Source organism: Equus quagga, chromosome 4 (assembly GCF_021613505.1).
Source record: "Equus quagga isolate Etosha38 chromosome 4, UCLA_HA_Equagga_1.0, whole genome shotgun sequence".
In the NCBI taxonomy this organism is placed as follows: Eukaryota; Metazoa; Chordata; class Mammalia; order Perissodactyla; family Equidae; genus Equus; species Equus quagga.
Genome location: NC_060270.1, coordinates 5,339,248 through 5,354,820, shown reverse-complemented (window position 1 = coordinate 5,354,820; position 15,573 = coordinate 5,339,248). Strand labels below are relative to the sequence as shown.

Sequence of the window (15,573 nt, the reverse complement as noted above, 5' to 3'; positions counted from 1 at the left end):
TTATTTTCCCTTCCTCCTGATTTCCTTACTTAGTTTTTTAGCAACTTTTATATACTTTTTTCAAATACACATTTTAATAGGTTACCTATACGTAAATAAAGTAAGATACATGATGCTTATGTAACACTACTTTGAATCTCTGGGTTTTTTGTGTGTATTAAGAGGTAGTTGCTAATAAAACTTCTCTGTTCTCCAAGGTTTAGTGTTTTATTTTTAAGAAAAGGTGGATGAACACAAAGAGACAGAAACATATTTGAGAGCAAAAAATAACTTTGACATGGAACCCCACCCAACTGCTGTGGGATATAATGAAGGGTTAGCGATGTCCTGTGTCTGTGGTACATGATTTATTTGGCCTCACTTGGCATATTTATGCCCCTGTTCTTCATTTTAGAAGTTTCTATATAATACCTAACATATTCCCTAACACAAAATGAAAAATACTCTGCATGTGTAAGGATATATAAATTCAAAAAAATGCTAAATGCTCTATACATCTTTTGGATATTTTGAATCAAATGCAGAGTGAGCATTTGATTATATTAAAGAGAGGGAAAAAAATAAACCAGGGGAAAATATTTTCACCAAATGCAATAATTAAAGGACTAATAACTATAATAGAAAAGAACTCATACAAATTTATGAGAAAAAATAACAATAGCTCAATTGGTAAATGGACAATGCATACAAATAACTGAGAAATAAGATACCAAAGTAAACAAGTATATAAAAAATGTTTATGGTATAATGACGATAACGTTTTAAATTAGCGCAACATCTTCAAAGAATATAGTAATATATACAAGGAAGCTAAACAAATGTCTATACCTTTTGACGCATTTTATCCTAATCCTGAGAGTTTATCTTAGGGAAATAATTAGGAAGAAAGGAAATATATATGTACCAGTTTATTTATCTTGTGTCACTACAATATTAAAATTGAAATGATACAGATATCCAATAATAGAACAACTTAGTATCTTATGCTATGTTATGCAGTCATTAATTATTATAAGCACTGCATAAATGGGTAATTGCAGGTGAAAATCAGAATAAAATTTCATTTACGATAATTACAGTTATTTAAATTCTTATGTAGTCAAACAAAGAGCGTAAAGGAACATGGGTAAACAGACTATTGATAGGTTAGAGAATTATAGTTTTGCTTTTTTAAAAAATATATTTGGTGAATATCTTCTAAAGTTGTTATAACAGAGTTAGCACAGTGTTTTAAAACTGTCAATAGGAATAGAAGGCAGTTTCCTCTTAGGCACCTTGCTCCCCTCCCCACCTCGTCCCCAGGGTGGACCAAATCCCATGGCTCTGTCTTGGACATCACCTGAGGAGCTAGGTACTGCAGGTCCCAGCATCCCATTAAGGGGTGTCCACAGAACCAGAGAGCTCCAGGGGTTGACAGGCTGGGATGACTCAGCTGGCACTTTTGGCTCAGGTTTCCCAAACGTTTGCAAAGAATGCCAAGCTCTTCTGAAAGAGGCAAAGACAAACTGATAGCAGTGAGCTTGAGAATGATCTCCCCTTGTTGGCAACAGAAAAAAAGAGGCAAGATAAACTTCAAAATGGGAAGAATAGGAGAAAAAGCAGTCCAGACTCTGACAATAAACAGGGAGCTCTGACCTGTCAGTTAAGACCCAGGAAAGGAAATCCAAATTACCCAAGGACACTACATGTGCTGCCACAACCAACAAGGCTGTAGGAAACAACACACAAAATAAATCAGAAGCACAGAAAGGTAGTCCCACACAACATCGGGAAACCCAGCTCTGCAGTACTCTGAATCTCCTTGTCCTGCAATTTTCTTTTTAAGTAAGTCACCCTTCTACTCCTAGTCCCCATCCTTGCTCCTCAACTTCCAAGGTGCCAAATAATTTCTTGCTCTTCTTACTCACCCCATTCAAACCCTCTGCAGACAAGCATCTAATAGGCTTCCTCAGAGTAAGAGAAATGATAGATGGGCCTTAAAGTGGTTCTTTTTCCAGGAAGGTATTTGTATTATGTCAGGAGATGTAGTGGAAGCACCTTAACGTTTTGCTGCCAGCTTCCCATCCTTAGTGTAACTGTCCAGGACATCCTGTCCACCAGGTTGCCCCCATCCCTCCACTTCACGGTAAGTATGTAATCCAGGCTGGACCAATATTCTCTGAACACAGTGCCTATGGGCACATGACCAAGCAGAGTGTGCCAGGCCCTTGGTCCTTTACTCTCCCTGCCCCTGCTCTGCTCTTTATCACAGGGAACCGAGCCCCCCAGGTTCCTGCTTAACTGGCTCTGGCTTGCTGCAGCCAATGGGACACACTGATGGGAGGTTGCAGGGCAGGAGGAAGGGGAAGCCAATGGCCAGTTTCCAGCCATGTGATCCCAATTTGAGAATGAAGCCAACACAGAAGCACAAAGAGCCAGGAAACGGGGAGAGAAAAAGAATCTTGACACATTCTTTGAACTACTTGCATTTGAACTCTAGACTTAAAGTCAGCATTATCATATATTTTGTGTCCCAAACCAGGACACTTTTGAGAGTAAAAGAGGCTGCTAGTAATACTGAAGTCAGGACAGCAGCACAAATTAGGACTGGCCCAGGCAGCCAGAACATGCAGTCACCCTACCTAAAACCCACTGGCCTTTGGACTTTACAATTAATTGAGTCATTAAATTCTCTTTGACCTTTGACCTAATTTGAGTTGGCTCTCTAACATTAAACTAACAAATTCCCGACGAGTGCAGGAGGTAAAGGCTTCAATCAATAGTACTCTTTCTGAGTGGCAGCATTTTGGGGTAGGTAGGGGAACATCAATGCCCGCCTGATGTGGCCTCCGTGACACGCACATGGAGCTGCACGTTGAGGGAACAGCCATTCCAGGAACATTCTGTGGAATTTTAGTTGCTATACCCCCAAGAGTGCTGAGAAAAGTGCAAAGAAAACTAACATTCCCAAGGAACACATGTACTCCACCCTCAGGCTAAATGTGGCTCTTTGGTGACTTTTTTTTCCACGTTTAAGGTGGCCCTTACTTAAGGTTTATTTTCACCTGAATGTAAATTTGAGGACATAGAGTAGACAGCACATCTTGTAATTCTCCCAGCGTCCAGCCCCTATCCAGGAAGAGCACTATAGCACACTGAAAACACTGACCTCTGAGGGCTGCCTTTCTTCTTGATCTCCCCTTTACTTTTTTCCGTTATCCTGTAAGGTCTCAAGTACACTGCAGATGAAATAGGCTCTTGGCTTGCCTAGGAATCCAACAGTCGTTTACAACCTTTCTTCAAAAAAGCACATGTTCTTGAGGGTGTGGTGAAGAGCGTCTGCCACAGCTCACGTGACATTTGTTAGTCCCTTAGTTCAGGGCACTCACGGCAGCTGCCTAATTCATGACAAAACAGACACAGCAATTCAAAGGCTTTGCCTCCTCAGTCCAGTGGGAGTGCTCCCCACCCCAGTGAAGGTCATTTTTTATTTAGGAAGCCATTCATCATTCAAGTGTTTGAAATTCCGTGAGCACTTAGATCTTTTAAAAGCCACAAGGGGTGATTGTGACAAACTTTTCATTTTTTGAGTCTCAGTGTCATTTCATCAATAAAAGGACAGATGTATCAAGAACTGTAAAGAAATAATCAGAGGGTTTAGTAACCAGCCAGCTGATCTTTCTACGTCTCACTGCCCATTTCCCATACAGCCAATTCCTCTGGTCACAAAACCTGCTTTTATTTTTTTTTAACAGAAAAAAATATCCCTTTCCAGGTTAAATTGCTGCAAAATTCTTAGTTGGAAATAAAACCATGAGCACATACAAATTTAAAATATTCAGAGAGCAAAAGTATGATACATACAAGCAATTCCTCACAGTGTTCATTTTGTTCTGGAAGGTAAATTTTTCTCTTCATGTCCTTTTTAGTAAATTGTAAAAGAATTGGTTTAGGTTCTACATTTTTATTAAAGTTTGTCACATAGACTTTATGATATAAGGAGCAATGATAATCTTGAGTTATCTTGAATGCTGGGTGGAATTCTTCACCTCATTTGGGTAAGAATCTATTGAGTAATAGAAAAATTACCAAATCCATTATCCCTGATGATAATAAACAACAAGTCTTACCTGATTCTTAACCTTGAGCAAAATATATTGAGGGAGAATTTCTGGGAAGCCTCGGTAATAAAGGAAGGAAATAGAAAACACAAAACTCACATGCGTTGAATAAAAGAGGACCACAAAGGGTAACAGTTTTACGGTCTAGATGCTTGGGTTTTCTTGGTCACTTTCAGAGAGTGTCGTTTCATTGTTAACTAGAGATGGCTCCAGCAGCCTAAAGCGCTCATTTAGGGCTGGCAATGACCTGAGCATGTTATACATCCTGACACGCAGCCTCAGTGGGATCATTGGTGGTAGAGACTTCACTGTCCCAGTGGACGATGACAGCGACTTCAACACTTTGGAAGCTTCGCTCTGGAAGATTTTTGTTCTGACAGTGTAGACGATAAAAATTTGCAATCCCTGGGAGATAGAATGAAAGCTTAATGTTAGGTAAGTGTTGAGATCTCAGAGAATCAGGGAAGAGATTGTATTTCAGAGAAGGGCCACCCACTCTTCTCATCATGCACAACTCCCCAGTGTGAGTTTACGAGTCAGCAGCTGCTGCCCACTTTTTTGTCTAAGAGGGTTGAGGCAACATTCTTCTCGTGTATGAAGTAATACAGGTAAGTAGCAGAGTTAGAAGACCTGAGTTCAGGTCCTGGTGTGTCACATGTTGGTTGTGTAACTGAGAAGCTTTTTTCCCTCCTGACACCAACCAATTCTGACACGAACTGGATGTCCTACCATTCAATTCAATTCGGACACTAACTACCCAGAGTGGTTACCCTCACTTCAGATGGCAGTCACAAGTATTGGGTCCCCAAGTGACCCACATTTCTGTCCCACCTGGCTACACTGTTAGGGGCTCCCACAACCTGCCTCTCTCTTCAGGTGTGATAATTTCCTACAACCCACAGAACTCAAGAAATAGCTTTACTCACTACCATCAATTTGTTGTAAAGGATACAACTCAGGAACAGCGAAATGGAAGAGGTCAGAGGGCAAGGTATGGGGAAGAGGATGGAGCTTCCATGCCCTCTCCAGGTGTGTCACTCTCCCAGCACCCCCATGTGTTCACCAACCTGCAAACTCTGCAAACTCCTTCATTTAGGGGTTTTTGTGGAGGTTTCATTACATAGGCATGATTGACCAAATCAGTGCCATTGATGATTGACTCAATCTTCAGCCCTTCTCCCCTTCCTGGAGATTGGAGGTGGGACTGGAAGTTCCAAACTTCTAAACAAGGCTTTGTGTTCCTGGCTACCAGCCTCCCTCCTGAAGCTATCTGGGGGCCCCAGCCACCAGTCATTCATTAGCATACAAAAGACACTCCTATCACTCCAGAGATTCCAAGGATTTTAGGAGTTATGTACCAGGAACTGAGGACAAAGACCAGATATTTATTTTTTAGTATACCACAGTAACTTTGCTCTTCTCCTAACATCTCTTATCTTCAATTTTCTAAAGGGGCAGATTGACTATGGGTTACCTAATTCTTCTTCCAGTTCTAACATCCTATGATTCTACATTTCTTGGAGTTTTAGTAACAAAATTAGAAATTTAGTGCATTTAAAGACAAAAAAATTTTTTTAAGAACTCCTATTCATTGCTTTTCTGTACTTTACATAGGAAGACCAGATGTGCATGAGGAATCAACACACAAAAGACTGTGTACTATTTTCTATACATTTTTAACATAAAAAAATACAACTTATTGAAATCAGATACTTGTTTTTCATTTAATCTCCATCATTTAATCCTTCTCATTTATTTTGATTTTATTTTTTTGCTGAGGAAGATTCACCCTGAGCTAACATCAGTTGCCAATATTCCTTTTTTCTTTTTATGTGAGCCACCACTGCAGCACAGCCACTGACAGATGAGTGGTGTGGCTCTGCGCCCAGGAACTAAACCCTGGCTGCTGAAGCAGAGCATGCCAAACTTAACCACTAGGCCACTGGGGCTGACTCTAATCCTTCTCATTTATCCTAACATCAACCCTATAGAATAAGAGTAACAGATGAGGAAACATAGCTCAGATAAACCAAGTAACTTGCCTAAGATTATCCAACCAGCAATCAGTAGAGTCTGGAGTTGAACTCATACGTTTGGCTCCAAAACTCCTTTATCCAATATGCTACACTGCCTTTTACTTGTAACTGTAATGAAAAGATATTGTAAAGTGTATTATAGCATCTAAGAGGCCCCTGTTAATTCTTTATTAATATCCTTTGTGATGATGAATAAACAAAAAACAACAATGTATGTTGGAATATATGAGGAAGCCATTTGGTTTAAAACTAATTTGGCCTGACCTTGTTTTTCCAGAAAGCTCTGATGTGGTTTGTTGAGCATGCATTGTACATCTGCTTTAAACATTTACAATGTCCCAAAGCCAAGAATGATGCCCTTAAAGATAGGGATGTTGCCTCCCCTATATCAGAATTTCTTTAAGGATAAGCATTTCTTCCCAGAAACTAAGGATTAAATACCAACCTGCTTTAAATCATCTCATGACCACTGACCTACTGACCACCGACTTGCTGTGCTCACCTTGTAACCACTGACCTGCTGTGCTAGCACAGCATCTCACGACAGTAGTAAAAGAGAGACCAATCCTTCTCAAACTCTTCCAAAAAACTGAAAAGGAAGGAAAGCTTCCAAATTCATTTTAGGAGAATAACATTGACTGAAGCCAGACAAAGACACCACAAGAAAAGAAAATTGCAGGCCGATATCCCTGATGAACATAGATGCAAAAATCCTCAGCAAAATATTAGCAAACTGAATTCAACAATACACTAAAAGGATCACACACCATGATCCAGTGGGATTCATCCCTGGGAGCAAGAATGGTTCAGCATATGCAAATCAATAAATGTGAATCACCACATTAACAGAAAGAAGGGTAAAAATCATGATCATTTCAATAGATGTAGGAAAAGCATTTGACAAAACGCAACATCTGTTCATGAGAAAAACTCTCAACAAATTAAGCATAGAAGGCATATTTCTCAACACAACAAAGACCACATATGACAAACCCACAACTGTTATTAGACTCAATGGTGAAAAGTTAAAAGCCTTTCCTCTAAAACAAGAACAAGACAAAGGTGCACACTCTTGCCACTTCTATTTTAACATAGTACTGTGAGTCCTAGCCAGAGCAATTAGGCAAGAAAAATAAATAAGGGCATCCAAATCAAAAAGAAAGAAGTCAAATTATCTCTGTTTGCAGATGATGTGATCTTATATATAGAAAGCCTAAAAGATGCCACCAAAAAAACAGAACTAATAAATGAATTCAGGAAAGTTGCAGGATAAAAAAAAAATACAGAAATCAGTTCCATTTCTATACACTAACTACAAACTATCTGAAAGAGACATTAAGAAATCAATCCCGTTTACAATAGCATCAAAAACAATAAAAACTTAGAAATAAATTTAACCAAGGAGGTGAAGAACTTGTACACTGAAAACTATATAACACTGATGAAAGAGATTGAAGAAGACACAAGTAAACAGATATCTCATGCTCTTATATTGGAAAAATTAATATTGTGAAAATGTCCATACTACTCAAAGCAATCTAGAGACTCAGTGGAATCTCTATCAAAACTCCAATGGCATTTTTCACAGATACAGGAAAAACTATCCTAAAATTTGTATGGAACTACAAAAGACCCTGAATAGCCAATCCTAAGAAAGAACAAAGCTGGAGGCATTACACTTCCTGATTTCAAGATAAAGTATGTAATCCAAACAGTATGGTACTGGCATAAAAACAGGCACATAGACAAGTGGAACAGAATAGAGAGCCCAGACATAAACCCATGTATATACTGTCAACTAATTTTGACAAGGGCAGCAAGAACACACCATGGGGAAAGACAGTCTCTTCAGTAAATGTTTTTGGGAAAACTAACTGTATATCCACATGCAAAAGATTGAAACTGGACCCCTGTCTTACACCTCTCACAAAATTAACTTGAAATGAATCAAAGAGTAAGACCTGAAACCATAAAACTCCCAGAAGAAAACATAAGGAAAAAGATCCTTGACATTGGTGTTGGCAATGGTTTCTTGGATAAGACACCAAAAGCACAGGCAAAAGATAAAATAAACAAACAGAACTACATCAAACTAAAGAGCTCCTGCATAGCAAAGGAAACAATAAATTGAAAAGGCAACCTACAGAATGAGAGAAAATATGCACAAGCCATATATCTGATAAGGAGTTAATATCCAAAATATATCAGGAACTCATACAACTCCATAACAAAAAATCAAATAATCCAACAAAAAAAATGGGTAAAGAACCTCAATGGACATTTTTCAAAAGAAGACATACAAATGGCCAATACATACATGAAAAGGTGCTCAACATCATGAATCATTCTGGGAAATGCAAATCAAAACCACAATAACAGGTGTGAGATATCACCTCACACCTGTTAGGATGGCTATTATCAAAAAGAGATAAAAAGAAGACATGGAAGCAGTCCAAGTGCCCATCAACTGATGAGTGGATAAAGAAGATGTGGTGTGTATATATGTACACACACACACACACACACACACACTGGAATACTACTCAGCCATAAAAATGACAAAATCGTGCCATTTGCAACACTATGGGTAAACCTTGAGCGTATTATGTTAAGTGAAATAAGCCAGACAGAGAAAGACAATGCATGATTTCACTCATATGTAGAAGATAAACACATGGATAAAGAAAACAGATTAGTTGTTACCAGAGGGGAAGGGGGTTGAGGGGTGGGCAAAAGGAGTACAAGGGCACATATATATGGTGACAGATAAAAATTAGACTATTAGTCATGAGCACAATGCAGTCTATACAGAAACTGATAATAATGTATACCTGAAATTATGCAATGTTATAAACTATTATCCCCTTAATAAAATAATTGAGAAAAAAGGAGATAAAAAATATTGGTGAGGATGTGGAGAAAAGGGAACCCTTATATACCACTGGTGAGACTGGAAATTGGCACAGTCATTATGGAAAACAGAATCGTGGTTTCTCAAACACTTAAAAATTGAACTACCATACAATCCATCAATCCCACTCCTGGGTGTATATCTGTAGGAATCGAAATCAGTATCTCAAAGAGATATCTACACATCCCTGTTCATTGCAGCATTATTCACAATAGCCAAGATACAGAAACAAGCTAAATGTCCTTCGACAGACAAATGAAAAAAGAAAAATATGTGGTGTGTACAACACACACACACACACACACACACACGAATATTATTCAGCCATAAAGAAGAAGCAAACCCTGTGATTTGTGACAAAATGGATGAACCTGGAGGGCATTATGCTAAGTGACATAAGCCAGACAGAGAAAGATAAATACCATATGGTATCACTTATATGTGAAATCTTAGGGGAAAAAATTCAATTTCATAGAAACAGAGAATAGAATGGTGGTTGCCAGGGGCTGGGGGAGAGGTAAATGGGATAATGTAGGTCGAAGGGTACAAATTTTCAGTTACATGAAGAATAAGTTGAGGGTCTAATGGAACGCATGGCAACTGTAGTTAATAATATGGTATCATATACTTGAAAACTGCTATTAAGCGTTCTCACCACAAAATAAAGTTAACTACGTGGGGTGATGGATGTGTTAGTTATTCTGATCTTGGTAATCATTCCACAATGTATGTGTTTATCAAATCATCACACTGCACACTTTATACAATTCTATTTGTCAACTATTCCTCAATGAAGTTTTTTTTAAAAGATAATATAAATAATCTTATAAAATTTTGAAAAAAGAAAGAAAAATGTCAGCCCCCCTGGCAGGGGTCCCTGTTCCAGCAATAACTGCAGCATTGCTCACACTGGCCATGGGGAGGAGCTGCCATGACCCTGTTGCATGGGGGAAAAGGAAAGGAGCTGCTTCCAAAGTCAGTTGCTTGACAAAATCTTTTCTGCTCAGAGAAGAGGGACGAACGTGGCCTGACTCTATTGCAGTTATATTCTATGAACTCCAGTCCAGGAAAGGACTTAGTAGGTAAGTGGTAAAGAGTTTTCCTTCCTCTTCCCTCAAAGTGTATTAACAACAGAGTCTCCTGAAGGTAACTAAGCAATGACCTTCAGGGAGTTTTAAAGGGTGAAGACTTTGATCCAGGGTGATATCATTGCCACCCCTGCATGATCTGCTCCTTTCAGACGAATGCACACCATACCTGAGTAGTGTTGAAAAGGCAGAATATGTAGCTGAAGATGATCCTGATGTCATCATCTTCAATTAGCATGAGGTATGACAGAATCCAGGTAATTCCCAAAACAACTACAATAGATAATGTGCTCAGAATCTTCTTTAGGGATGAAGACTTTTTCGTGCTAGGTGAGAGGAAGCAAGAAAGAAAATAGAGTTCATTCAGGTTCTTATATGTTAGGATCAATGTTACCCTTCCCTTGAGAATACATATTTAGCTGCCATATATGCTGTTCATTTAACGATATTATGCTTCAGGCGGAAAAACAATGCTAGACGTATGTCGCTGAATAAAATCTGATTTAGCAAGCTTTATTAAGAAATGTAGTGATATGTGCTTAAAAGCTCAGGCATAAACAGTCCTTTAAATACTATTGCAGGCAAATTTCACAAACAATTGACTTTTTCTTTGAACGAAATTTTATTCTAGTGATTATTCCTACTGGATCAGCCATTGAGAAATTTCTTTTTGGGGGCATCTGGGACGTTCTCACGTCATAGGTTGATATGAGAATGAAAAGTTATGAAAGCGCAGAGTTAGCTTCTTCCCTCTCATGCTAAGTCCATATCCCTGGAATCTGGGCTTGGCCACATGGCTTACTTTGACCAATGGAACATCAGCAATTGCTCTACAAACAGCCTTGAAAGCATTTCGCTCATTAGTGCTTGCCTTCTCTTATTGCTCCTTGGAATCCTGAAACCACTATGTTAAGAAGCCTGGACTAGTCTAATGGCCAGGTGAGAGAGCAGATGGAGCAGAGATGAGTTTTCCCAACTCAGCAGCTCCCACTCAAGACTAACCAACCACCAACCACCAACCACCAGGCATGAAAGTGAGTCATCCTAGGTTATCCATTTGCGTTCAAGCCAGCCAAGATCAGAACAACCACCAGACCAACACTCAAACATATGACCAATAATGAATATTTGTCATTCTAATCCTTTAAATTTGGGGATGATTTCTTATGTAGCAAAAGCTAACTGATACATGGAAGATAATTTGTTAAACAATTAAATTATAACCTGTTCTTCACTGTAACAGCCAATTTCAGAACCATGAACTATCAACAAAAACTTAGAAATACAAATTTGTCTAATGTCTGTGGCCAAAATGATACTGTTTTGTGTAAAGGAAATATAACCTAATTTGCAACTAGGCTAAGAAGATTTCGCCAAGGTTTTTCTGTGTTGCTAATAAAACATAGGTTTGAATGATTATCAGTGATAGTCTTTTCCCAATATTTCCTTCAATATGGACTATCATTCATATAGGAAAGATAGTACTTACTCTTAATCGGTAAAGTACGTATTTAAGGTTATATTCCCACTAACTAAGGATGGTTGTTTTCACTCATCTGTTCATACCCAAAGGATCCATTTGGCGACCAAGAAAGCTCATAGATGTGCTGATAGTAAATCTACTTGGGTTAAGCAGAACCTTCTAGAACTAACCCTGAACTCATAGCTTCCTTAACACTGTATTCTAGACAATCTGTGCTGTGGGAGATGGGGGGTGTGTGCATGTGTGTGTGTATGTTTAATAGTTTCTTTCTTTGTCTCTCCAACTGAGAGCTCTCTCTGTGTACCAGGGATGACAATGACAATGCTTGTTGGGGTCAGAAAAGTTATGGAAAGGAGAGGAGCAGTCCACATTGGAACTGATGAACCAGACAGCACACACCCCATCTGTAGGGAATGTGGGCTCAGTGTTGCCAGACAATCCGACTTTTTTCAGGAGAAAATACAATTTTTAAGTGAAATCTCTCAATTTTTATACTTTTGCAGCTAATTAAAAAAATTGAAAGCTACTAGTTTCTAAAATGAAAATACAGTCACCAGCATCTCCTCACAGCCGTCTCATTTCCCTAATTATTCAAATCTGTTTCTTCAGTATTTGGGATTGGGAGGAAACATTTTTTTTCTTGAAGTTTTTGGGTTTAGTTTTCAGCTGCTCTCATATAGCACAAACGTGTGCTATGTAATGCAGGAGACCCACAGTGTAGCGTTGGTGTTGGAGGAAGAGAAGATCCACCTTCTGAGGCAAAGTTTGAGAGAAAATCTGTCCTGCAAACCACATATCCTTGCCACCATCCCGGAGCCTGAGCACTCTTCTAGGAACTGTGGACGCACTACAGTGCGGTCTGATGCATTAGACAAGTCCCGCCTGGCAGCCCCCAGTCGCTGGGCATCTCACCTTGTCAGATTCTGGTTGTTCTTCCACAGCACTTTGACCACAATGATAACAAATATAACAATGTTGCTGATGAGGATAATGGTCACAGGTACAATGAATGACCACAGCAATGGACTTGCTAGCAAACCAGTGCTTTCTGGGACTGCTAGCCAGCAGCTATGGAGAGGAAAGAAATGATTTCAGCAGACTAAGAAAGGCGTAGATACTAGTGCTCTACGCCATTAACATTACTGACATTCACTCGAGTGAAGGACCTGCTAAAAGTCAGTATCCCTTTGCATTCTATATATTTGAGACGACTTTCAAGAATTCAACCCAGTAGAACAATGGAATGTATTGGTTCTGCCATATTCCTCTATGGGGCATTGTAGGCTAGTGGAAAGAAAACAGTTTCTGAGTCAGGCAGTCCTGAATTTAAATGTCACTGTCACTTACTAGGTGCCTGACTTTAAGCAAGTGATTGTTTTATTTTTGATATTTTATTTATTTTATTTTAATGTTGTATTTTATGTATTTATGTATTTAAAATATGTAAAAATAGTTTAATATTTTATTTTATGTAACACATCCAGATGGCTCAAATTTTACAAGGTACAAATCATCGTGGAGAGAAAAGATCCCTCATACAACTACTCCTAGTCATCCTGTTCCTGTCTCCAATGGTAATCGTGTTTCTTGTGTATTCTTCCAGATTAGGCTATGCATACACCAGTGAATGTAGGGTTTTTTCCTGATTTTTAAACGAGTGATAACATATGATATGTCTATACCTTACTCAACAACGTATTGTGGAGATCATTCCATATCAGAATATAAAGATTGTCTTCAGTATTTTTTACAGCTGCATATTATTCCAGTATTTTGTTATACCATAAATTATTTAAACAGTCTCTTATTAATGGGAATTTTTAAAAGTTTAATGTTTAAAAAGTATTTGGATAGTTGTTCAGCCTCTTTTCATCCGTTTTGCGGGGTTGTGTTTGCTCTTGGTAGTGGTGGCTTTCGTGGTGTTTTTTTCATCTGTGAGGTGTAGTATTCAACTCCTGGCATTGTTGTAAGAATTAATTCACTTAGTTAATAAGTATTACAGAGTACACGCTATGTGCCAGACGCTATCCTAGATACCAAGATACTAGCAGTGAACAGCAAAACAAAAATCTCTTCTTTAGTGAATTCATTCTAGTGCAGAGACACGGAGAAAACTAACAAATAAATGAAATATACTGTATGTCAGGTGGTGACAAGTGCTGTGGAGAGAAATGAAGCAGGTAATGAGGGCAGGTATCGCGATGAAATGTATATGTACCTGGGTGTGTGTACGTGTGTGTGTACGCATGGGGCAGTTTCATTTTAAACAGAGTGGTCAAGAAGAGCCTCATGGAAAAAAGTGATATTTGAGCAAATATGTGAAGGAGATGAAGGGGAAGAGTGTTCCAGACAGAGGGAACAGCAAGTGCAAAGGCCCTGAGTTGAGAGCTTAGGGAAAGCAAAGACGGCAGTGTGGCTAGAACCAAGTAAGGAGATGAGATCAGTGAAAAGAGGCAAATTATATCGGGGCTTTATAGGTGATTGCATGTGCTCTCAGCCAGCGAGGAGAAACCTGACATGATCTGTCTTGAGTGTTAAAAGTCTCACTCTAGCTCGATGCAGTGATAAGCAAGAGCAGAGGCAAAAGCAGGAAATCAGCTGGGATTCTATCGCCATAATCTGGGGCTTGGACCAGGGGAGGAGGTGTTAAGAAACAGTCTGATTCGTGGTATATTTAAAAGTAAAACAAAAGGATTTATTGCTAGGTCGGATGTGAGAAGTAGAAGAATTAAGGGTGACTCCAAAGTCTTTGGCTTGAGTAGCTGGAAGGATGGAATTACCTTCCACTGAGATGGGGAAGATGATGACAAGAGCAGGTTTAGGAGGGAAGACCAGGAGATGTTCTATTAGATAGTCAAGGGGAGAGGTCAGGTAGGCATTTGCATATTAATAAAATAACGTGAGAAGCCCTGGCACATCTATGGCATTCAACGAATGTATGTTTCTTTCCCCTGCAGGTAGAACACCATTATTACGCGTCAAAGGATTTCTAAGTTGTTTTGCTTTGGAATGTTGTTAGGATTTAAATTATTAGAAATAATATTTCTTTTTTTTCTCTCTGCTTTATCTCCTCAAACCCCCCCATACATAGTTGTATATCTTAGTTGCAGACCCTTCTAGTTGTGGGATGTGGGACACCACCTCAATGTGGCCTGACGAGCGGTGCCATGTCCGTGCCCAGGATCCGAACCCTGGGCCACCGCAGCAGAGCGCGAACTTAACCACTCGGCCATGGAGCTGGCCCCTAGAAATAATATTTCTAACGTGAATGACTAGAAGGAAACTGGGATGATGTTCAAGTCTCTGCAATGAGTTAAAAAATGAAAAAGATTGCCTCCAACCCCTCGACAGATAGGAAAGGCCCATCCTTAGATAAAATGGTGAGTGCGAGCAAGTTTGTCTTTAGGACTTCTGGCTTCCCTTTGCTTTCACCTGTGACTAGAGGACAACCCTCCTGCCCTCCTCCATCTCAAAATCCCCTACACAGAAGAAGTAGGAGGGCGCTTGGCTAAGAATTTAGTGAAAGCCTGCTGAGAATAATTTCAAATCTCTGGAAGCTTCTTTGGTGGCTAAGCAAGTGGCCATCAAATGTTTTCAATGAAAAATATGGACACGTTTCCTATCCAGGCATAAGCTGGAGTAACAGTTTAAAAGGAGAAGGAAGAACAGAGAAAGGAAATGAACAATCTAACTCTACTGGATAAAGGCAGACTTGCAAATTATGAAACAATTAGATAAATATTTATCCTTATCTGTGTGTGTCTTGAGTTGTTTAAACTTTAGATGATACAATTTCTGAGAATTGCTATTTGTATGATAGACCTCTGTGTGTGTGTGTGTGTGTGTGTGTGTGTGGTGTGTGGGATATGTGTGTATGGTGTGTGTGTGGTATATATGTGTGTGGTGTGTGTGTGTGCAGTGTGGTATATTTGTGCGTGGTATATGTGTGTGTGTG

General features: G+C 39.2%; 1 protein-coding gene across 1 annotated transcript in view; it reads right to left on the bottom strand.

The window, feature by feature from the left end:
* Positions 1 to 4,244: 4,244 nt before the first annotated feature.
* ADGRG7 (adhesion G protein-coupled receptor G7) overlaps positions 4,245 to 15,573 on the bottom strand; it is a 59,386-nt gene continuing 48,057 nt past the window's right edge. Inside the window, exons 14-16 of the mRNA XM_046658739.1 lie at positions 12,531 to 12,686; positions 10,305 to 10,461; positions 4,245 to 4,505 (exon numbers count right to left, since the gene is read on the bottom strand). Coding sequence (XP_046514695.1) covers positions 4,245 to 4,505; positions 10,305 to 10,461; positions 12,531 to 12,686 — 574 coding nt within the window. The remainder of the gene's footprint in view (positions 4,506 to 10,304; positions 10,462 to 12,530; positions 12,687 to 15,573) is intronic.